Consider the following 26,050-nt stretch of genomic DNA (forward strand, 5'->3'; position numbering starts at 1 on the left):
GAATAAAACACGACTGTGTAGTCTTTTGCACTGCAACATGCAAATCTGTTGATTAAATGTAAACTCAAACACCAAAATTGGTTTAATCAGAACTCAGCCAACAAAACATAAGTGCTGTCAGAACTGAACAGTATTTTCCGTATTTCAAGGAATATGTCACATTGAAACATCATATTCCTCAGACTTAGCATTCCTGTACTTTTATTTTTAGATTGCAAATAAAAGAAAAACAAATTTAGTTAAAATTCATTTCTGTTTTTTAAACAGTGAATTAGAAAGCATTTTAATTCTCCTGAATAAATCCTGTGTGTCATTCAATTTGATACTCATGCTTGGGCACTGGCAAGCTGAATTATGGTCCAGCCCTCATTTTTATGCCCCACATTTCAGACCTGGAACTCAAACACTGTTATCACTACTTTTACAGTGATGCTGGGTCAGATCCAGAAATTTCCAAAGGCAAATCAGCTGTAAGGCATAAATCCAGATCTGAATTTTCTAGCAGCCTGATATAATCTGAGCCAGGAGCCCACACAGACATGTTACTATTCTTTTGATTCAGAAAAGAAGCAGTGTGACACTAAAAACTGCTATATACTCTGGTTTATATTTTTGAAAGCCTTTTTGATATAAATAGATCCTGTTTTTAACACACCTGTAACTCAAACACTTTATTAGCTTGACTCTTCTTATTGTTGTTACAGAATTCATCAAACTCCTCCAAAATCTGACTACAAAACTACATTTTTTTTCCTTCCCTTTATGTTCTCTGACTTCTTCCTTCAATATATTAGATGTATGTGATGATAAACCTAGTGTGACTTTCTTCTTTATATTACAATTCCTTTTCCCACTGCCTTTCTGAGCCTTGAAAACTATCTGGACCATGTCTCTCGAGCCTTAAAAATTAAATCATTAAATTTACTCAGATTATATACATTTCATATTGGATGTTTCAATTGGAGTAGCTCCTGCCTTTCTTTTCTCTCAGCAGTTCAACTTCCTGTATAGATTCAAATACTTCATATAAGCATGTTTGCAGATACTGGGAGTTTTATACCATAATTTAATAAGCTTTTGCACCTGTAGCAGTTGTGCTTTGTTGCAATTTGTGACCAAAGAAAATGAATTCTGTAGAGAAAGAATAGTACTGTTGTTAAGAAAATGATATGGAGAAATAGGTATCTATTTACTTACCTTCTCCTAGGACCACCTGTTGCTGTTACTCTTTTTGCTGATTATAGTGAACTTGACAAGAGAAGCCAGACTTCCACTGCTTTGTGGGCACCCAGGGATGAAGGTCAACCTCCTGTCAGATTTGTGAGAGCTCTGAGAATGCCTTGAACAGTCAGGCTCAAATAGTTGTAAAACACCAAAGTCAACTAAGTACACTGAAAATACCTTTTGAAAGTCTTCTCTGAATTTTAGGGCACTGAATTTGGTCTCTCAGTTATTCTCAACATTTCAGTGCTATTCAATATGTAAAGTGTAACAGTGCTGGTGTTGGCTTTCAGTTGAGAAGAGTGAAAGTTAGAACTGGTCAAAAGCATTGGGCAAGTGAATTGCATTGGAAGGTATTTCCTCGTCAAATTTAAAAATGTTCCACGGCAGCATTGAAATGGATCATTTTTGGTTTTTTATCTCAGTAACTTTGAAAAGCTTTGTTTCAAGTTTTTAATTTACCTTCACAATGTTTCACTTTTATGCCATGTGTTCTGCCTCAGCATCAAAATGACATTTCCCAAGAAAAAAGGATATTTGAATTGCATGAAATTTCCCATATAGCAAAAAATATCTATTTTCTTCAGTCTAAGAGACTGTAATAAATTAAATAGGAAAACAAACAAATTGATTTTTTAGCAGAAAAATACACCCAGAACCTTACAAATAACACAGAACTGAAAGTTACTTTATCATTTCACATTGCTTTGATAGGAAGCTCTGATAAAAGATATTCATAAAGGTTCCACAATCAGTCTTTTTCTGTATCTTTAAACAATGACAATTTATTTAGATATGAACAATGTGGTTCGTATGCACACTATTTCCTCTATTTTATAAGATACCTCACATTTCTTCAGTGAAGAGACATGCATGTTTCTGGGATGACTGACTTGGTGGCATGTCATCCAGAGCACACAGATCCAGGGAAAGTTACACATGTGCTCCCGAGGAGCACAACAGGGACAACATGGAGTTAAGAAGTCACGCACTGTATCCTGCAGCAGACAGACACTACCATGTCTTTGGTGGAAAGATAAGCCTGTTTTCCTGATTTTTTCTACGAAATTTGCTAAAGAAAAGGAAAGGAAATATAGGAAAACACACATTGGTTGATGGACTTCAAGTACCATGAGCAGAACGTGAATGTGTGACGTATTTGCTAGCAAAATTAGAACTCATTTCTGTCAGCCTTTTGTCCCTCAAAATAAAAATTAGCACAAAGGATCGTTGAAGTTTTCAATGGCATATTTATGGAAATTGTACAGAACCTAAATTGTGATATAATCATGGGGAAACATTATGAAATAATTGGAGGCTGTAGGATATGCCTGTGGTTTCCATTGTAATGTCTCTTACGACTTCGTTGTAAACAACCTTTTGATCACTGAGAAATTTTAAAATAATAATAATAATAATAATAATAATAATAATAATAAAGAAACTACCAATTTCCTTTCATTTCAGTGTTAAACTCATTGCAAAGCAAAAAAAACTGCTCTGCACTTTGAAAAAAATATTCTCCCATATTTTGTCTCATATTTTGTTCTCTTATTTCTCTTCAGGGAATGAAATAAGAGGGTTGAGGGATTGCCTGGAATGTAAAGTAGTTTCACTCTTCCTTTTACCTTTTTTTCAGTCTTTAAAATGCAAAGTATTGTCATCTTTGGAAAAGTTAGAAAGCAGAAAAAGCATATTGAACCATGGTAATTTGGCACTCTTTAACATCCTTGCTTGATGAGGCTTTGTAGTATCACCAGCTGGCAAGCAGAAAAAATTGTATTTCATCTTCCTTGAGGGTAAAATGCAGGAAAAAAAAAAGAATGACAGGTTTTACATCAAGAATCTGTAAAATAATGAAATCTATTGAAGAATGCTTATTTTCATGCTAAGTACTAGAAACAATAGACAAATTTCAGAATTTGCTGCAAAGATGGGGGTTTGGTTTGGTTTGGTTTTCCATATTTGGAAGGAGGGGGTCATTCTTAGAAGAACTATTTTATTAGTCTCACTGCTAACCAGGACCACCAGTGCTGGGAGCTGCTGGAGTAGCTCTGGAGCATGAAAGCAGTCCAGAGCTGGCTCACCATGCACAGGGACTAAGCATCCATAAGTGCTTTCTTGGATCACTGCCCATAAGTACACTAATTGTTTCTAAATAGATCCAAGAAATGAACCGTTGCTAGTTGGAATCACTTTCTTGGTGAAAGAACATGTTTCTTTTTCATCATCTGCATATTTGTATGCTTTGGAGATGTGACAACAGAAAAGAACAAACTTGGATGAGGAGTTTAGTGCTGGGCCTCCTCTGTACAGTTAATCATACCATAGACTCATAGAACAGAATATTTTGGATTGGACAGGAAAGGACCATAAAGATCATGTAGTTTTAGTCCCCCTGCCATGGGCAGGGGCACCTTCCACAAGACCAAAGCCCCATCCAACCTGGCTTGAGCACTTCCAGGGATGGAGCATTCACAGCTTCTCTATGCAACTTGTTCCAGTGACCCACCACCTTCAATTTCTTCCTAATATTTAATCTAAACTTGACCTCTTTCCATTTAAAGCCATTCCCCTTTGTCTCATCACTACGTGCCCTGTTGAAAACCCCAACATAAATTCATAAATAGGTTGATATATTCCAAACACTGCCATCACCATGAAATTAACCCATGCCACATTTGCATGTCATGATATCCTTGTGACAGGAAAGGTTCTTGACTGAAGACGGCATTCATGGATGAGTAATAAGGATAAGAATATATATAAGTCTATATATATATAATATATATATAACTCTAGCACTTATATATAAGTGCTAGAGTTCCAGCAAGAACAATAGGCAAGAACTCTTAAGTGAACAATGTATTTAAGGCTACATAAATCATAATTGTTGCACAGATAGATTTAAAATATTTTTACTTTTTTTTGTTGAGTGAGACTACCTTTTAGCTTGTGTATTCAGCCTTCCCTTAAAACCACTTCTAGGGTTATTGAGGTAAATTAGAGTTACTTATATGCTTCAAGTCTGATGTGCCAAAATACTTTGTGAAATGGGTTGAAAATCACTTTCAGCCTTGGTTTTGTTTGAGTTTTTTTAATGCTGGTATTTTTTAAGGCTTTATTACAGTTTACTAAAGAGAAAAACAAATCTTTGTCTTAGTTTTTGTGATGTTCCCTTAAATACAGAATCTTGTGGTACTATAAACTAACCTTGGCAGGTTGGATTTGCCCCTATATAGCCAAGTGAGGCGATTAATATCTCAGGGGAATGTGCTCTCCAGCTGCAGGAAGTATATTAAAATTCTCACAACAGCTAAATCCCTCACAACTCCATTGACAATTTCCAGCAGCTTCTAGGAAGAGCTAAGCAGCCTTATTATAAATCATCAGGTGAATGGAGTGAGGTTCAGTGTTTAAAGAAAATCAGAATAATAATTCCATAAAATTGAAGCAGAAAGCCCAGTGGAGAGTTAAGAATTAAGTTATTAGATTTTTAAGCAATCATATGCAATAGAGCAGCTGAAATATTGTTTTACGATAAATACATTGCCAATGCAAGTCTGATTCATTCTAATGGCTACTATAATTAACTGCACGGTGTGTGAGCTGCTAATTTTGTGGATGAATAATTGGTTAAACCAAGTTTTGTGTATTGCTGTGTAATACGCTTGTTCAATTTTCCACTTAATTTCAGTTAATATGGGTTTTACGTGTACTCCACTGTTGCAGTTTTTATGCCTATTATTTTTAATTAGGAAAAAGCAATACCTTGGTAGAACAGAACAAATGAGCAGCACTGTATGTTTTTTCTAAGGGTTTTTTTTTTCCATTAAGATACTTCAAGCTCATATTTCTTAGCCTTCCAAATTGTTAATAATCACTGATCCTGAGGTTGACTGGAAATGGTGCTGCCAGCTTCCACATAAAACAGAAGGGAAAAAGGGATCTCTCAGTTCTCTCATTCATTTACTGACCTATACACAGTGTTTTTCAGTTCCAACTCTGTGTTTTACTACCCTTCCTGATGTTTCCAGTGCTGCAATATATTTTAGTGATTAGAATTGTGGGGTGATGGTTTTTTTTTCACCACTGAAAAGGTGTGCTTGTATGTAGCCATACCTATTTTATGATAGAATTGATCACCAGCTGGAGGTTCTTACTCTTTTCCACCTAAGGTGCCTATACATCAGAATGGGTTCTTGTCTTCTGAATGGATATTGTTAAACTAGATGAGTGCCACCCCGAGAGTCATATATTAGTCTTCAATTCTTTAAAGAAAAAAATTGTCTGTGCCTTAATCTTCTCATGCCATAAAATACTTCTCAGACTGTGCTGCCTCTGCAGCTCGGGTGGGCAAGTGTGAGCACCATCCCTGCCCCTCAAAATGCCTCTGTGGGAGGCAGAGTCTCATGAAGTGGACAGGTTATTTGCATTTCCTTTGCTCTCAGCTGCCCACACAAGGGACTCCATAGCTCTGAGTCTTGCTGCTTGGTGGATAAAAGGAGAGCAAAGTTCTAACAGAGCTCTTTGTTTGTTCTCCCTCCAGAGACAATTCTTTCTAGGTGTCAGATAAATTTCCAGCACCATTGATGCAGTTGTTTTATCTCTGACTCTTCTCACTTCCCCAGTATTAAAGATCCTGTGGCCAGAGTGCAGCTGGGAGGAAAAAGTCCAATGTACTCCTTTTTAGTTTGCCTAGTGCTGTCAACAGAGAAAATCTGTGTTAGTAATAACAGTGGGTTATAAAAAATAAAGGTCTTCAAGGTGCTGCCAAATTAATTTTTTCCTGTGTACTTCACAGAAGGACAAATAGAGAATAGAAATGCAAACATCATGTTTTAAAAACCAAAACAACTAAGATTCACCAATTCTGGCTAAACAGAGTCATTGCCTAACCCACACTGTCAAACCCTTCACAGATATTTTAATGTATTCATCTGTATTGCATTGTCATCCTCACTTCATAAAGAGAGAGGAGCAAAAGATGTAGGAGAGTTGTTAGGGCGAGTTTCAGTACAGTAAACAGGTGGTACCTAGGGTCAGTCTCTTTGCACAGGATTAGTTCCATGTCTCTGAAACAAAAGTGTTTTCACAGAATTGTAGCATGGCTTGGATTGGAAGAGACCTTAAAGATAATGTAGTTCCAATTCCTCTGCCATGAGCAGGGACACCTTCCACTAAACCAGGTTGCTCAGAGCCCCCACCCAACCCAGCCTTGAACACTGCCATAGGTGGGGCATCAACAACTTCACTGGGCAACAGAAATCACTGTTTTTCAACAAGTGGAACGTTTTCATAAGGTCCCTAGAGAATAAACCTCTTATTAGCATTTACATCTCAGCTAATATTTCTGAAGTTTTTGGAGAGATTTTTGCAGGTGGAGAGAAGTCTCTGGGTTCCCCAAAATGTTGTTTTATAATGTCCATGGTGCATGCTTTAAAAATACACAAGCAGCACTTGAAAACCAACAAATGCGAGGTGAGCTGATGAGCTGCACAAAAAAAAATGTAACATCTGGATAATACAATATTTAAGGAGAACCTCTACTTTCATTTCTTTGTTTTTATTCTAACATGGTCAGTGTGTGTACCAATAAAAACATCTCTTATGGGCTGTTTAAGACACTTTAAAATACTTTTTCTGCTATTAATAATTAAGCCACCAGCAAATGTCTGAAGATATGGCTGTATTCGAGCCCTATTCACTAAACCTTCTGCTTGTTCCCTGACAGGCCAGATGACTCTGAGGACGCAGCATGTTCAGGACTCCAAGATGGGCTTTGTAATCAATGCAATATACTCGATGGCCTATGGGCTCCACAACATGCAGCTGTCACTGTGCCCAGGCTATGTGGGCCTCTGTGATGCCATGAAGCCCATAGATGGTCGGAAACTCCTGGAATCCCTCATGAAGACTAACTTTACCGGGGTCTCTGGGGACATGATCTTGTTTGATGAGAATGGTGACTCACCAGGAAGGTAAAGTTGACATTTGTCAAACTGTTTAATAGATCTCTTTTTTCTATTAATGTGCATTTTTTATGGAATTTCAAGTTAAAGATGTGGACTTTCAGGTGTAAAGCTTCCTGCATGAATTTGCATTTTCATCTCTACCATTTTAAAGTATTATTATTTAAAACAAACTATGAGACCTTTTTGTTTGTAGACCGAGATGTCCTCCACAGCCTATTTCTCTCTTTATTTCAGTGTTGAAAGGTATGTGTTTGGTTGAGCTATAAACAATCACAGCAGACATAGGTTTTTTTATTAAGAAAGCTAAAAAATATCAGAAATATTGTATTGTTATGTCTGGGATTTTTTTTCATCAGAATTATTAAAAACCTTCTTACATATCTTCCAAATGAAACCTTTCCACTTGCATAACACACTAAGCTATCAATCCATACTGCGCTGCTCTAAGACAAATTGAATTTATACAAAGCTTCTTTTGCTGGTAACATGCAAACATATGTATAAATACATCTATGAAATATAAGACAATTTTTTCTATGACATATGTATCCATATAAAGGCACCTTAAAAAGATTCATGGAGTATTTTTCTGGGTTTCTGCCTACTGAGTTTTCAAAGGATGACCAGCAAGTGTGATAGTATTCAAAATATATTTATTCCCTATATTTCAATGGGTTTCCTGTCTCGTTCACTGCTTTTGCTTCAGTATTTGAGATAGTCCTTTATGTCCACATTATTGGGAGGTTTTTAAAATCTTTGTTATGATACCATATAAGCAGATGACTAAAGGGAAAATTTTTATCCTGTACACTCATTTAAATTTTGTCTTCTCCCACTAATGTGAACTGAAAAGAAAGCGTTAACTTCCTAGTAGAAATGGGTAGGAAACTTTGAACTCATTGGTCAAAATATTTGGACATATCCAAAAATTTCTGCAATTTCAAAGCTGATTTTTTTCCTTATTTTATTGCAAACCTGTATAGTCAGCATTCTCCCAAAAAGCAAGCAGGACAGCCACCTACACAGCAGTCTGTGTCTGTTTCCGGAGACACAAATTTTCAAATTCTTCAGACTAGAACTCTAAGGAAGGGCACTGTGAGTTGGTAGGAGAACAAAGACACAAACTGGCAGAAACCTAGGAAAATTTCATATGGAAATTTGTTTCCAGAGCTTTTTTAGCATGAGGAAGGCTGTCTTCTGCTAAACATTTCTATTTTCACAAATAGCTGAATTTTGAAGAAAAGTGTTAAGTCTGAATTTTTCTGACCAAATTATTTTTAAAAGACTTGTCTCAGACTTCCTTAAAAGTATTTCTTTTTGGTTTTAAGGGTGCTTAGATGCAGTGGGCTGCATCTAACCCTATTCCAGTCAGTTTCACTTGTTTCTTGTGTAAAAATGACTGCAATGAGTGACGTGTGGCCTGCCAAAAACAAGTATGTGACATGACCGCATCAATAACAATACCTAAGTATTGCAAAGAGATCTTTTGCTTTACCTTTTCCTCATGTTGGCATTCTTAACAAAAATAATTTAACACCATTTGTTGCAAGGAATTTAATTTAATATCTTGGATATTTTTAAATTCTAAGATGATGAAGAAATTATATCATGTGCAGTCATTTGCTCAGTCACAACTGGATATAGGTATTTCCCTGAAGAGCATGGGGACACCATGTTGAATGTGCACCTCAGGATAGCCCAATGTTAAGAAAGTCCAGCTTCCCTGGATTTGTGTGATATTTGGGTCTACTCAAACTAATGAACTGTGTATGGCTACAAAGCGGGCCCAGATTTTGTTTTCTTTTGAATCACAGTTCTTTGTTCCCTCTTGTCCAACAATAGTTACATCGTTAAATCCAGTCTATGTGCTTAAGTCAGACAACCTTGAGTCAAACTTTACTCTTTCATGATTAAGAAGATTTTTTGAGAAGCTCCATTTCTAACTTCCAGGTTTTGAGTAGTGTATAGTCTTTTAAGTGCTGTCAAACACTATTTGCAAGACCTTGGAGATGGCGCAGTCATACTGGAACTACTCATCTGCCCTGTTCACTTTCACTGATAACTGCATCTTCACTTTGTAAAACAGGAATTTAAATCCTCACAGCTGTACTGTGGTGGTGGTGGTGTTAAGCAGGAAATCAGAACATATAAAGCCTTTCTGACCTAGAAAGCTCAGAATTTTGATGTAGAGCAAAAAGGTTTTGATATTATACAACAGATGATTAATCCCACAAGATACTGTGAATCCTGGCCCTATTCCAAAGTCCTTTATGTCTACGTTGAGTTTTAAGCAGACAGACAGTCTAGTTTAGGGCCTGTTTGATGTGAGATAGGAGAGAATGAAAATAAAAATTAGTATGGAAGCCCTGATTCCTCAGGAAGACAACTTCTATCTGTAGATACTATCAAAACTCTAAAGAAGAAATTGAGGAGGCAAGAGCAGGCAAGAAAAACAAGATGCTGATGTTTTGACTGTGCTACCAGTAGAATATGTATTCTCAGCAACTTCATAGCACTTCTGTTTTGAAACAAGTATTTTGCACAGTGATTAGACCACTGCTGGAAATGTGCTATTGTACCATCTGGTGTCTCCTATCCTAAAGTGACAAACTGTCCCTGTATTATCTCAAGGAATCTGCAGGGAACCTGTGACTCATGAACCTCCACTATAGCAATGGACTTACTGAATCTGGCTATTTCTACCCATCCATCAATGCTTTTCTCCACAGAGAAGAGAGACAAAACTTACTGAGACAATACAATATTAAATTTGTTAGGTTCCTTTCCAGTATTCCCCCTGTGATGTATGCATGGAGCTACTAGTGGGGAGATCATTGGTTTAGGTTCTGTGTTCTGTCAAGCACTGGCAGTACTTTTGTTTTTCTGTCCATGAAACCCTAAACTGAAAGCTTTAACAAAGTTATACTCATAGGAGTGTTGCAATGTTCAACAGTGCTGAATAATGGCTCTACAGCGGCTTCTGGACTAAATTTTTTGATAGTCTGTTTAGTCCTTGACAAACTGTTACTATGGCTGTGAGCCTCAGAAAAAAGTTGGTTTATAACCATGTGCAAAAGTCTGTTTCTTTGGTTTGTGTTACCTGCACTCAATTATTTTGTGTCAATCTGGCATTCATATCTCCAATTTGGAGGAAGTCATTGTTGAAGCTATGGACATCGCTTTCTTTATAGAAGATGAAAAGTGAAATATTTCAAAATCCAGAAATCTCATAAATTTTTCATTCTACCTCTGCTCATTTCTTCTTCTTTGGAAAGACTCAGGATCAATATAATATGTGTAATATCACATTGTCCATTCAGTCAGACTCCACTTTCATTTCCTTTCAGAGGCTGCTTGCAGTCCTGATCCTGCCCTGGGTGTGATTTTGACATTGAATCCCTGCTGTACCATAGTTGTTCTACTGTGACAGACTTTTTCTTGATTCAAAGCACCCTGAGATCCACGGATGGACAATATTATAAAACAGCTTTATTGTAATATTTTTTATGTCACCATGGGAAAAATACTAATGTTAGATATAGTATGGCTACTGCTTGTCAGTCTTAAAAGTATTTCCTCAAAACTTAAGAGAGATATCTGTGCATCTGTTGTGGCTTAACCCCAGCCAACAACCAACCTTGCAGCTGCTTGCTCAGTCCTGCACAAACAGAATCGGGGAGAGAACTGAAAGAGAAAGAGCTAGAAAATTCATGGGTTGAGATAAAGACAGTTTGATAAGAAAAGAAAAAGCTGTGAACACAAGGAAAGCAAACCAAGAAATTCTTTCATTTCTTCCTGGGCAGGCAGGTGTTCAGCCATCTCCAAGAGAACAGGGCCCCATCACGCATAATGGTGACCTGGGGTGGCAAATGCCACAACTCCAAACATCCCCTTCTTCCTCTGTCTTCCCCCTACTTCATATACTGAGTATGATGTCATATGGTCTGGAATACTCCTTGGGTCACTTGGGGTCAGCTGAGTCTCCTCTCAACTTCCCATTCATTCCCAACCTCCTTGCCAACGTGACAGTGCAAAAAGGCCTTGGCCCTGTTTAAATTCTGCTCAGCAATAACAAAAACATCTCTCTATTATAAACTGTTTTCAGCACAAATCCAAAACACAACCCCATACCAGCCACTGTGAAGAAAATTAACTCTACTCCAACCAAACCCAGCACAGTGTCTTACTTAAGAGATTGTTTGATTTAATGAGCATTATTTTCCTCATCTGTAGATTGAACTTCATAAGTTACACTCTTACAATACCACTCAATGCAACCCTGTCTATATGCTTTGCCTTCGGGACTAATTTGGTGCCTACTGACAAGAAAAAGACGTCTCCTTATTTATGAACAAGGCAGTTTTTCTAAAGCTTTGTCTTAACCTTCTTAGTCTACATTGTTTTCTTGTTTTACATCAGTGAATTTCACATGGCTTAGACAGATTAATACCAAATCCACTAAAGAGGAGATAAAGAAAAGCATGACATCTTTTTTCTCAGGAGCTGCCCAACTTTTCAAACATGCCTTACAAAAAAGTGCTAAAAGAACAGGCCTGTAAGGCAGAAAGGTGGGCTGGTGTTCAGAAGCAGGATGAAGTGAGTCCTACGTGGCTCCAGAGACTTCCTGCAAGACTCTGTGGGAGCTGAAGAGAAAGTAGGAGGAAGAGGAACATAAAACGGAAAACTCTGATCAGCTCTATCTTTGACCCAAAAGCAGCCTAGGACTTAGTCATGAGTACTTTCTCTCTTCCCCACCATACTGTACAAGGAATTAAATGTGTTTTGATCACCAAGGAATTACATAAAAAATGGTTGTATGGATGGGAAGGACCAGCATTTGCTGCTACAATGTTGGAGAAGAGAAAGGAGAAAGAAAAAAAAAACTGAATAAAAAGCAAACAAAGAAAACACCCCAGATTAACATACGAAGGAAAAGCAAAGTTATGCTATCACAAAAATTATTGTGAGATACTCAAGGACAAGCATAATTTTTTAAATTGTTTCTTCTTTATTTCAACATGCTTGCTTTTTGACTCTATGGTATTCCTTTAATTTGAAATATTTCATGATGTTCTCCTCAACTCAGCTATGTATTTCCTTTCTGTTTCCAAAGATATGAAATCATGAATTTTAAACAAATGGGGAAGGACTACTTTGATTATATCAATGTTGGCAGCTGGGACAATGGTGAGCTGAAAATGGACGATGATGAAATATGGTCAGAGAAAAGTAATATCATCAGATCTGTGTGCAGTGAGCCCTGTGAAAAAGGCCAAATAAAGGTAAATATTTTCTTCATTTGCCTCAGTCTTGCAGCATGCACAGCCTCAAAATTTAAAAGCAAGTTTTTTCTTGACCTCTACATGGAGACAGTATCCCACACCTTAATTAAAATGTACAGACTCTTCTTACTCTTATTATTCTCTTATTATTACTCTTATTATAATCATCTCACTATTTTCATAAGCTGCCATTTTCTTGACTCCTATATCTGTGGACTGCTGATTTTTTTTTTTTTTTTTTACTTATATTGTAAATGCTTTCAAACAGGTATTGTTTGGAGGCTTTTTGCTACGTGTTTTTACAGCATCTGATTCAGTGGAGTGCAAATCCCTGACTGGGACTTGTCAGTTCAATTGCAGGTAAATTATAAAAAATAATTGCTACTATTTCAGTGCTAGACATACTCACCCAGACTGGAACATTATTAATCAGACCTTAAGTCTGTGGTATCATCAGAGAACATCAACTACTACCACTACTTCAAACTTCAGGAACTATAGGTAACATATTTTTTAATCATACCTGTTTTACTGCTTCTTTGTTCCCCAGATTTCTGATTTTTCCTTCCTCCCTTTCCATGCTACAGTAAGTAGGGAGCATAGATGAGTCAATATATTAATTATACACTATTTTCCTTCAGCATCCCATGACACTTCCTGAAGAACAGTTAAAATACCGCAAGTCCTTAGTTTACCTTGCAGTCATTTATATAAAAACCAGTGGAATGAGGAGATGGGTATGTTCAATCCTAAAATATCAGGTGTAATTTCTAACAAGTCTCTCTGGAAGCTCACTTTCCTCATGTGTTAGAAGAGCATGACTGAAAATTGGGAAGCAGCTGCAGAGAGGAGCTGATGGGAGCATGACCAATCTCTGCAACACAAACTGAATCTCTTTAGTCTGAGTTTTATAGAATTTTAGGACACAGTCACCATGTTTAATTCACTAATTAGTCTTTGGCAGGGTCATTTAGGTGAGTTTCATCAGACTAATTGTATTTGTCTCCCGTGTAAGCATAAGGAATTATGTCAGATTTATGAATAACATGCTACTCCAGATGAGGAATCATCTCATCCTCGTGTAGGTTTTCAAAACAGTTAAGATCAAGCTTGGTGCAGAACGACTTCTTTCTCTTCATTGACAGTAGAAGACACCCAGATAGGACAGTTGGTTCTGATGAGAACACACCTGCAGACACATAAAGGCAGGTGGGATGCGTTACTCCCACAGTCACTAAATACGGGCCTGCGGTTTGCCTGCTCCCAGCATGAAGTCATATGTGGTGAGGACAGAGGTGGACAAACAGCTAACATCTTTAGAACTGCATGGCTCTGAGCTCCTCTATGATCTGTTGTCACACCACAGGTGAAGGGAAGTATCTTGTGATCGTCATTAACACAGTCTCCTTGCACCTTCTGCCCATGCTCCCAAGGATTCTCTCAAGAGGATTCTTCACTGTGAAGCCAAGTCATCACACACTTAAATACTTGACACTTGAAGTCCTGTGTCTGAAATATTCTGTTTGCTCTTCATTAGGTTATTGATTATAAATCTCAAAGTTTACCTCACAGTCTTTATCTTTGTGGTCTTCACAGATGATGATGCCAGTTTGACCCTACCAAGCTCTGTGCTGGTTTTCCTGCAAACATCTGTGTGACTGACTTATTATGGGGGATTTTGAAACATTGAATGTAATGCTATCCAACATTCAGCAACAGTTGGTGAATCCATTCACAGGATTTGATGAAATCCAAATACAACCCAACTCTATACTTTTGAAATTGTGTGGATATATGATTATTCAAATAAATAGGTTCAAAGGTTCAAAGAATTGCCCAGGTGACAATGGGAAAGGAAAATTTTTTTTTTTTAAAGAGAATCATTTGTGTTAAAAGGGATAGAAAATATTTGTTTACAGTTAAGTGATACAACAAAAAATTATTGAGGAAATTAAAAATAAAAGGATAAATAAACTGCTGGCTAAGCAATTTAACACAAAAAGAGTGACTTTGTGTCTTGAAGAACAATTATCTTGATTTCTAGAGAAGGATACATAATCCTTCTCTGGTAGTGCTGGGTGAGAAATTATCAGTGTACCAGTGTCCTGACTGATTTGTCAAATTCCAAGTATTTTACAGAAGATCTTCATTTGCTCAAAAGTTACACGGAAAAGTGTAAATTAATTGTTCATAAAAAATTTTAGGTATTGTGATAATAACAGAGAGTTTCTATTTTGCCATTTAATTTTCTTGACTATTTTATGCAAATAAAATTATGGATTTTTATAATGTGTCAAGATTATCAAAATATGTCTAGAAATCAGTACAAGCTTTCTAAAAATTTATTTTCCCAAATACAAGAGATTTTGTCATTTCTTCAACTTTTCATTCTATTTCAGAATGAAAGAAATCCCAAGATATTATTTATTCTGAAGGACAGATTTTCTAGTTTGCAAGTAGCTCTAGTCCCAACTCTTGCAGAATAAATCACTTATGCTTTTCTAGCCTTTCCATCAGCTTAGCTGTTTTGGTGTTGCTGTTTTCCATTTCACATTCTACAATTTAAGAAAAAATAAAAACCAGACCACAAAATTTTAAGTTTTTGAAGTCCCCATATCGCTGATAAAAATTACATAATATACTTTTTTTCACTGCAGTATTGCAAAGAGCAATCCCATTCTTTTTGATTATGCTCCTTTACATGTTTTTTGGGGGGTTTCTTTAATTAAAATTGCAATAAAGGCATTTGGCTTTGAATACACTTTCTAAATTCATCATTGCAAAAGATAAAAAAGTCAACCTACTTCTTATGCTATAATTGGGAATATTTGTTTATAAACTGTTTGAGAAGAGCAGAGAAACTGGGAATACTTTGTTTCAAAAGAAAGACATATTGACAAGAAGCACAGATGTTCCCAGAGATGATAAATAAGGATCTTGAAAAATCTGCAATTCAATCCTAAGCATGCAATAATGTTTGATAGTAAATTATGAAATGAGAAATCGGGTCAGATGTTAGAATGGAGACAGATAAGATTCTCATCCTTAAATGGTAATTAGCAATGCAGTAGTGAAATAATTCTGGAAAAGGAAAGTTCGGTTTGATGTCTGGAAAAATCAGTTTTAATAAATCACTCACTATTGGATGACAAATAAGCACCCAAAAGTCTTTGGGTAAAGAGCCCTTAGGGATATAATGCTGTTGACATGATTCTCTGTATGGACCACATTAGAGTGAATTACGTGTCTTCAATATCATGCACTGGGTTTTGTAGGCACATTGACACCTATGGAGCTTTGCAAATTCTAAGAGGGCAAAAAACATCTTTTTTGTCATTCTGTACCTCCACTTATACTTCTCTGGGATTGGTGGATTCTTTCTTCTGGTACACACATGATGGGAGAACTGAGAACTTTTGTCAAATTTTATCTATGAAAACATAACATGAAAAGGAACAATAAAATTTTTAAAACCCTTCTATTAAAAAAAAAAAAGATATTAAAAAATTAAATTAGCAGCTGGGGCAGCATGAATGTGTGTTTATGCTACTAAAACAAATGTCAATTTTTGTCTCAGGTGATCCGAAAAGGAGAAGTGAGTTGCTGTTGGACCTGCACTCCTTGTAAAGAGAACGAATATGTCTCTGATGAATACACATGCAAAGCCTGCCAGCTCGGCTCCTGGCCCAATGAGGACCTCACAGGTAAATGAGATGAGATTGTGCTTGTGTTGTCAGTGAAAGTGCTCATCTAATGAGCTGAAGAAGCAAATGGCACATAGGGGTGAGTATGAGGATGGTTTTGGTCAGAGGGAACACAGGGACAAAGCTAAAATTTTAACTGAAGCTGATATTTATCTCCTCAGCCTGATCCAGGAATTGTTCGCATAGGTCAACTCCTTTCTAAAGACCTGAATTACTAGATCTTGAAATTTTAAAAAAACCAAAAATAAATAATAAAAAAAAAGGCCACAGTTTTGTATTCAGCCGTGTCCTAAACTCTGGTAATACAGATCTTACCCTGCCCCAAATAGATACAGAAACTAAGTGCTTGTCAGAGAAATTATTAAGGAAGATTGCATTTAAGAGTGTTATTATCTTCCCAAGCAGATACAGAAGAATTGTGTACTACCTTCTTTTTTAATCTGAAAAGGTTCTGAACTAGGTGCTGTAGTTACTGCTGCTAAAAGCTCGAGTGCTCCAAACAGACTTTCGTTTGCGTTAGTCCTTTGTTCATTAGAGTCTGCTGGAACAGAGTGCTCAACCTTGCCATGGCATAGACCTCTGCTCTTGCAGAATACCAGTTAGGCTTCTTTGGAGGTAAATTACTCCAACACTCCCACAGCATCTCTTCTTTATGAGTAATAAACAGAATTAAAGTATTCAAACTTTCAGAGCACAAACCACTTCAAAGCACTGTTCAGGGACCTTGTTCTTGCTGTGCCAGGCTTTGTATGGACAAGGAGAGAAAAGAGAGGGTTTTTTCCAGAAGAGGTCATAGACCTGATTTGCATATAGTTTCTATGGATGAGGGGAAAATCTTTGAGGTGTGAGGGAAGACAAAGGAAAACACAGTTTGCTGCATGAATTTATGTAAGTGGGAGAGTGTAAGGTAAGGGTTGGCCTATAGACAGATTTTTATTTATAAAGTTAATCCTTTCCTGCTTAAGGACTGTTGCTTTCCTATGGTAAATGATCTAGGCTACCAAATTATTGCAAGAATATCATTTAACCATGAAAATGATGGGGTATTTTTCAGAAAATGTCAAACATGACACTTCCCTGAGAAAAAAAACTTTTCAACTGAGAAAACTGAAAAAGCAGTAAAATGGATTTTCAAGTTCTGCTGCATCTATGCTCCCATAGCCCTGCTCCCCCAGTTCTGCCTCCCCAGGACACCAGCAATCAGCCAGAAAAGCCTTCTTGTCTCAGGGAAAGCTTTCTTGTGCCAGGAGACTGGAGAAGGGGAGAAAAAGAGAACAGGCTGCATGGGTCCCCAATGCAGAGTATTGGTGGTGGAGTACAATGTCAGGTACACTTCTCAGAAGGTTCCAAACTCACATTGCAGGGACCAGGTTACTGCACCAGTTCACAACTGGTCAGCTTTTCAGCCTCCAGGGGTCTTGTCTGAGATGTTATAGATCCCAGCTCATGCCCTTGTTTAGGTGAGCGCCCGAGGTTTTACCCAGCATAGATCAGCTAAAAAAAAGGAACTGCTGCAAGTCAGTTAGGAGGGCATTTGTTCCAAGTACCATCAGAGAAGCCAGAGAACCAGTGGTGGGAACTGCCCACCGACCTGGGGAAGTTTGAGTAATTAGACCCTAAGCACCATAGGTAAGGCAAAGTGGCCCTCAGGCTGTGTGCTTTGAGCTGGCTCCCCAGGACATACGAATTTCCATGGTTCAAGCATGACATGGTCTTGTGGGAAGATTCATCTTCTGAAAGTCTCACTTTGCCCTCAGAATGGCAGAGTGGGATGGGTTGGCCCATCAAAATCTTTTATAGGTTGAATTAATGGTTTTCCACCTATCAGTGAATGTTTTTAAGGAAATCAGTTGTATTTTTACTCAAGCCAACTGATTTGTGCATTACACGAGCAAACATTTTGTGTTTGTTTGCAAAATCACATTTTGCAAACCATTCGTCTGGCTACAGTTATGCCTTTTTAGGGACCAAATCAATCTGTACACAAAGGAACCCTTGACATCAGTGCCAAGCAATGTTCCTCAGGAGATCTAGCACTTGCTCCTCAGCCAGGCACGAATTTGGTGGGCACTATTTGGAAACTGAGCCCCCCCTCTTTGGCCTCCATGAGCACAGCTGATAGAATGCGCCCTCCTAGTAACAGGACACCCATCTCACAGCTTCAGAGCTGCCTAGTCCCCACCTGACTTAATATTGGCATGATGGTTGGATCTTGTCTTATTTAATTTGTATCACAAAGATATTTTTAAAAAATCTATTCCCAGCTTATCCACACAAAATGGTGAGCTGTATTTTTAATGATCATATTTCTAGTGCCAACTTTTGCAGCTTATAGAAAAACTGCCCCTCAATCTTGTTTACAACATAGGATATAGTAATAAATGTGCATTAAAAGTGAGGAGAGATTGATTTATTTTGTATTCTGGCAAGGAAATTTCCTTTCAGTTTATTAAAGTATACAGCAATCTCCTTGAAATGTCCCTACATCTGATACTGCAGTATGCTAAGTCTCTTTGCTGCTTGATAAAGCCATTTCCTAGGTAATGTCAGCTCCACAAGGCTACACATATAAAAAACTCATTAGAATACATCTTCCCTGCATGATCACCTTCAGATGAGAGTCCTGTAAATTTATCAGCCACACACCTGAAATGGCTTTCAACACAGAGCTGCACCTCACTGTTTGCCAGAGATCTGATCTTGGATAAAAAACTTATTTGGAACCCTTTCTTGGCTCACATAACAAAACATTGCTCCATCTTTCTTATGTTCAGTGATCATCATCAGTTTTGTGTCACAAGCATCACTAAATAAAATATGTAATGGCAGGGATGTTACTGACAGAAAGGAAGAGAGATTAATGCATTTTTTAAGCCACCTATGGAATATCAGAATTCAGATGCAGCAGGGGAGAAGACAGAAGGGATGTAATATGTGTAGGAAAACAAAGTTATTCTCAGAACAGAAAAAGATACTGAAGTTCTGAAGTACAGAAAGGCAGAGGGTGTCCAAAAGTAGTGGAAAAGGCAAGAGGGAACAAGAGTTTCTCTTGATTAAATCAGTTACTGGAAAATGTCTCCATCTAGAAGCGAAGCTGAGGCAAGAAAGGGAATATTAACTGTCCGTATTTTATTTCGTCACAAGTTTCAGACTGCTTTTGCATGCAATATTCCCCAGGGATCAGGCTCCTCCTTGGACAAAAACCTAGCAAGTCTCTTCCTTTTCTTCAGATTTATATGTGCTATCCCAACGTGTACCACAAGTAATTTTCCTCCTCCTGGTTTAGTATCAAGTTATGCTTCCCAATCTACTGTAGCTCCCCTATGCCCCCACGTGTTGTGTTGGCAACATCCACACAATGCAGCACCAATTTCCACATTAGCATGGCCAGCATGGCTGAGACACGGACTCAGTTACAGCAGGAGGAACTCAGTGGTTTAAGTCCAGAAGTATATGCCAGCCACTCCACTCTTCCTCAAAGCCCTTCTTTGCACTATATTCACAGCAGGAGGAAGAGAAACAGGTGCCATGCAAGTTTAGATACAAATGGAGGGATTTTCTTGATGCTAAGGACAAATGCTGATGCTAATTTTTCTCTATCTTGAGGAGAATCTGAGGCTGTGACCTTCTGCATTCAAAAATGGTGCTCTAGAAAGACCAAATAAATTTTGTTCAATGCCTCAGAGCTTTTCCAGTGTATGTAGGAACACTTGGTTCAGTCACCACTATCATTTAAGGACATTATTGAAGCAAGAGAGAAGCAACTATTCTCTCTTTCTGACATTCAGGGACAGCATACAACAATACCAAAACCAAAGTTTTGTCCAGTGACCTCAGGAATGGCAAGAAAATTAGATTATATTAGATTATATTAATTAGATTAGATTAAATTAGATTATATTAATTTCAGTGACAATTGGATTATTTTCAGGTTGTATTGATATTTTTCTTAGTCTCTGTGTATTCCAAATATGCCGACTATTTGATTTTCTTAATTTGATTCCCATGAGAATAGGAGTTTAACTATTTTACACCTCTTGAAGAGTTCTCTTTTCCAGTCAAGGGTGAGAATATATATCAGAAATATTTATTTTTACTATAGCTACAAAAATTCTTTCACGAAATAAAGTACAGTAAAGCCAGAATAGCACTGTCATGCTTTTGCTGCCCATCTGGAAGTGACAGATAAGAGCTGGATTATCCAAAACACCCTTGGATATGAAGGACTGAAAAATGTGCATCCCAGCTCTAATTGACACAACAACCATTTCACAGAGCTCTGACAGCACTTTGCTGTATCCCATTTGGCCTGTACTGGTCTGGATTCCTCACTGAGGAGTGAGGACCACTGCCTCCCTCACCCTGAGGGCATTGCTTGTACAGTCAGCAAGAGCCACAAAGAACAGAGGGTGCTGGGGGCTGCTGCTGTCTTGGCTCCTGGCACTGCATGGGACAGCTCAAATCCGTGGGGCCAAGGACAGGGGTGATGCTCAACAGTGGAACTCAGTGGATCCCCACAAGGACTTGGTCAGCTCCTCCTGCAGTATGGCAATTCTGGCTGTGGCAGAAGCTGTGGGGGGTCTGAGCCTCAGTTGTCTCATAAGACTGGAATCTGCCCCTCACCCAAGCAAAAGGTAGCTCATGTCTTGCCCAAAATATTTTCAAAGAACTGCTTGTTGCCATCAGGCTGCATTCTTGTATTCCCTCTTGCAATAATGTTGCAGCCATGGGTGATCTCAGCAGCTGTCTGATGCAGGAGAGAACACAATTTAGCCTGTGTTGACATTGATTTTGCTGCTGAAACATTATTAGGATCTTGCTTTTGATCATAATTGTTAAGGCTGTAATTCAGACTGAGGGTAGGAGAATGCAATTTTTATCTGGTTTTTTTAGTGTTTTAAATGCACATCAGTAGACATAACGTCCAGTTTTCACCCTGTTTTCTGCGCCCTTTATTTCTCTTTCCATTTTATTTCTTATTCCAAACGATATGTAACCATTGCCCTCAGTCACTCTCACTCTCCTCCTTTTGGAAAAGGTATATGTGGATGAGTCAAGGGTTCAGGTGGCAATATTATGACCAGAATCTCTGTCACTTTCTGCTCCCTTGTTGCTGGGTTTGCAGACTTTTCTTCCCTCGATTGCTTGTTCCAGGTAAGGTGTGAACTTCAGCTTCCAGTCCAGCATGAGCCACACAGCACTTCAGGCTCAAGTGAGCTCGTTCAATATTGCTGAGCTCAACAAACAGCTCTTGGAGGCTCCTGGACTGGATGAAGAGGAACTCGCCAACAAAGCCAGAAGGATCCACTTGCAATTGTGCCTTATGTTATGGAAAGTTTGCTTTCGGAACAAAACATTTACAACACACAGAGCCAGCACTTTTCAGTGAAACTTAAAACAGTAGAGCTGGCATAAGGAGAGACCTGATTGTTGTAATTCATCAGTTGTTCCCGTCATTCTTCACACTTGTGTAATTAAGGAATAATTTCCCATATGGTCACAAAGTAACTTTAATGTACTATTCTAAGATTCATGGCCTTGCCTCTTACTGCAACGCACAGATTCCACATATTACAATTACTTGGGACTCAAGCCCCTGAGCTACAGATGTTCCAGCTTTCATGGTTTAAGATGTGACCGATCCCAAATCCTGCCCTGCAGAGGTGGAAAAATACACATATGCACAGTCATCTGCTGCATCCATTGCCTGTGCAAAGCCACCTTTGCTGATAGTTTCAATAAATGTGCCAGTCTGGGAGCTGCAGCAGGTAAGAAGACACCTCTACGTGCCCTGCTATTGCAGCAAGTTCAAAAGGTCCCACCAGAGCAAGGCAAAGGACTGGCAACTACAGTAATTTACCATAGCACCAGAACAAAGATCTGACATGCTAAAGTCCTCTCTCCCTTCAGGTGGTCCAGATTCCATGTGAAGGTCAGGGGCCTGATATGTCCCTCAGGACTTTGGAGAGTGTAAGCCTCTGGATAATGTTGGGGTTGAAAAAAATAAACAAATTATAAAAGCTACCCCATCAGCTTTATGCAGGATTTTGTTCTGATGCTGACGTTTTTGATTCTCAGCTTTCCATATATGTGGAAACCTAAATAACTAATCAAGATAACCCTCTCCCATCTTTTGGGATTATAAAGAGAGAAAAATTCAGAAGCATTAATATAAAATATTTAATTTCATAACATGAATACACTTTGAATAATGAGTGCTAAATGCCATATGAAGACCCATTCATTACTAAAATGTAGCTAGGTTGTTGTTTGAGTTTCAACCTTGGTGTTCAGACTTCTGATAAGCTTGGAAGGATGTCTGAAAAATTACCAAGAAAAAAAATCTTTTGCTGACAGGTCAAACTTGCTGGCCACGATGCCAAATCCCACTGAAAAATATTTAGAACTTACTAAACGAGCACCAATTTTCTGCCAGTTTTACTCTCCATGTGCAGATTCAGTGAGCTTTAGCTCATGATGTTTACTTAAGAGAATTTATTGAATTACCTTCACTTTTCAGAGTGAGCCCTATTCACAATTCCTATTCTGTCAAGTTTACATTTGAAGATAGTTTAGTTATGTATTTTATATTGCCTGCCATGGAAGGGATTTCTCAATGCTAAGCTAATACATTTTTATGGATGCTGAAGGCATGGTAAAGTCTTGTAGGTGTCAGGGCTATAATAACAGATTAAAATAGTGCTAAGATCAAATCCACAGAAAATATGGTCTATAATACAGTGCTCTATATCTGTAAACTCTTCTCCCAGATGAACTAATTTTAATGCAGTATGAAAGATCAGAAATAAGGGACAAATTTGCCTCTGCAGAAAGAGGACAGTGTACTAACAGACCTATGGCAGTGGTCAGGCCTTCAAGAGCATTTCCTGTCCTTGTTTATGGCAAAATTTACTCCATCCATGAAGTAGCTGGATGCTTTTCCAAAATATCAGAAGATTTATTTTTTTCTCAGAAGATCCTTAGACAACCTTATCTATATTTTCTTGGTGATTTTTGGTGGTCCATTGAGAAAACCTTTCCCTAGTGTGTTAAATGGAACTCTGATTTTTTATATCTGCTCATCTTGCTATTCACATGTGTATCTGGTGTTTAGCTCTGCACTGACTATCTTTCTGGCCAGAAGAGCATAAGGGTAGTTTTATATCAATTTTACTGGGGCTCCAGGCACCCTTGAGCACAGAACTACTCGACACCTGCTCCAAATTGGACTGGGTCCAAACAGCCTTTCCACAAGCCAAAGATCACCTTAGTGCCTCAGCACACTGTGGGCACCACAGGACAAGACTGCAGGCTTTTTTCCACCTGTTTCCGAGCCAGCTAGGAGAGAAAACTTTCCAGGTGCTTGGAGATGTTGAAAAAGTGTAAGAAGTAAGCTGTGGGGCATTATCATGGACATTGACAGGAATGAGTTCTTTTTGTGGTGCCATTTTTCAGCTTTTGTCTTGGTATAGTCCTGGCCATCAACCCAACGTGAACACGCACAGTTCTGTTTTCCCATCTTTCTTTTACTTGATCTAGTTGTCCTTTTCTGCAAAGTGCCGTTGGCAGAAACCATTACCTGCAAAACTATTATGTGAAAACTTCACCAATCATTGTTTCATGAAGATTATCCAGTCTTTAAATCTTAATTGAGGAATAAATCATCGCAAAGTTTAGCAATCTCCTTGTAAAGTATACTCAGTGATGGGAAAAATGGGACAAGTTTTCAACTTTTTTCTTAGGTATTTCATCAAGAGAATGTAAAAAGAGTAATAAAGCAAGGAAGGCATGAAATAGCCTGAAACTAATGAGGAACACTTGGTTATGATTCACCTCTGCTACAACGTTAGAAATGAGGCAAAATGTAGCCCCTATATCACTGTCTGCGTGCAAAGGCCAGCTACCAGATAAAGACCTTTTCTCTTCAAATTTCCTGTCAAGAATACATAGCAGTGTTAGAAGCTGGAAACTATTTGTTTCGACAAAATATTAATTAAGTCTTGCTAAAATCAGAAATAGATTTAGAGGTCATTTACTTATAAAACTTCCTGGGGAAGAGCCCCCAATGGGATATCTGCACACAACAGAGAATGCCTTCTTGTTTTCACCCTTTTTCACTACTCTCACTTGTGTAAAATGTTGATTTTAATAATGTGATTACTGTGCTACTGTAAGCTTGAAAAAGCCGGAAAGAAATACCGTATCACGCCCACACTTAATATTGAATAAGTAAACCCATAAAAACAGCAAGAGTTAAATAGTTATCATCAACTAATGCAATGAGAATGTTTCATCATCTAACGCCTTTCTTACATTTAGGTGTGATAATAATTTTATCAATGCAAGAGAAAGCTTTTCACATCAAAGCAGTCAAATATGGATGGCAAATTAATCTGTATTCAGTAAGGAGCCCAATTCTCTTATACTAAAGTGACTGCAAATTTGTATCCTTTAATTGCACTAAAGTTCAAAGACTCATTGACCCCATTCCTCTGATTTTTCTGCTCTCTTCAAGAACACTATCTGCCTTGTACTATTGCCACCTTATTGAAAGTATTATATCTTCAATTATATTATTTCTGTAGGGATACAGAATGAAGAAATACTTGGAGAAGAAAGGAGTTAAGGCTAATATCTACCCATACTGTTTCATGAAATGGTTTTTACTACTAAGAATTTCAGTGGCAGATTTGGAAAACTCTAAGATCCACTTAAAATACAGGAAAAGGCAAACAATAGACCTTGCATGTAAAAATTGCCAAATTATAGTTCTGATATCTACATTTATTCCTGTTCATCACTGAGATCCCAGGTTGCCTAATTAATTGCAATTTCTTGGCATACAAATACCCACCAGACAGTCCTAATTACCCTCACTGCTGAAAATACAGATGTGAGCACCTGGCACTCCACCTTCACAGGATGAAGTGCCTTGTCACGAGCCACTCCAAGTCAGGATGACACTCTCCTGTGTGACCTCACCAGAAGTCAGCAACAGGATTACAAAAATACAAAATTTTGAAGTAATTTAGATTTTGTAATCAAGTCTAGTCAACTCAGTGCAAGTATAGGGGAAATAAAAGATTTTAGTTGCATTTTCTCCTTTCCACCATCCACTCCCTGCTGTCCTGCCTGGCTGGCAATGCCAGCATGCCCACTGTTTTCAGAACAACAAGGTCCTCCCCTTTTTTATTACTATATTGGGTTCAGCTGAGATGGAGTTCGTTTTCCCCACAGCAGCCCTCACAGTGCTGTGCTTTGCATTGATAGCTAGAGACATATTGATAACACAGCATTTACCAAGGCTGTCTCTCCAACATTCCTCCCTCCTCATGCTGGGTATGAGCAAGATCTTGTGAGGGGATACAGCCAGGACAGCTGACCTAAAATGACCAAAGGGATGTGCCATACCATATGATGTGTGCTCAGCAATAAAACCTAAGAGAAAGGTGTTGGTGTGTGCATTTTTTTGTTATGACATTTTTGTTCTGGAGAAACTGCTACATTTACTGAAGCCCTGCTTCCCAGGAAGTGTCTGGACATCACCTGCTGATGGGAAGTAGAGAACAAATATTTTTTTGGTAGGCATTGGTATAGTATACTCTGGTGCCACAGGGCACAGAACCCATCTGGATCTTGACTCAAAGTCATGAAAAGAAGCGAGGTCAAAGGACCTGAACAGGAGTTTCAGTTCTTGGGAACAAAATGTAAGGATGGAAGCCGTCATGTGCCAATGGTTGTAGCCAGCAAGACAGCAGCTATGTCTGCCTAGAAATCCTGGAAGATATCATAGGCTGGCCAGAAAGCAGAAATACCTATCCAGACTCTACAGTGCAAAAAGAGAGGAGGGAAGGAGAAGGGATGCAAG

The 26,050-nt window shown here is 38.2% G+C and overlaps 1 protein-coding gene across 3 annotated transcripts in view; it reads left to right on the plus strand.

Annotated features, from left to right (window-relative positions):
* GRM5 (glutamate metabotropic receptor 5) overlaps positions 1–26,050 on the plus strand; it is a 231,837-nt gene that overhangs the window by 181,040 nt on the left and 24,747 nt on the right. For all 3 annotated transcript variants that reach the window (XM_069030937.1, XM_069030949.1, XM_069030958.1), the window contains exons 4-6: positions 6,956–7,202; positions 12,310–12,478; positions 16,056–16,182. In XM_069030937.1, coding sequence (XP_068887038.1) covers positions 6,956–7,202; positions 12,310–12,478; positions 16,056–16,182 — 543 coding nt within the window. The remainder of the gene's footprint in view (positions 1–6,955; positions 7,203–12,309; positions 12,479–16,055; positions 16,183–26,050) is intronic.

Source organism: Aphelocoma coerulescens, chromosome 1, assembly GCF_041296385.1.
Source record: "Aphelocoma coerulescens isolate FSJ_1873_10779 chromosome 1, UR_Acoe_1.0, whole genome shotgun sequence".
Taxonomy (NCBI): domain Eukaryota; kingdom Metazoa; phylum Chordata; class Aves; order Passeriformes; family Corvidae; genus Aphelocoma; species Aphelocoma coerulescens.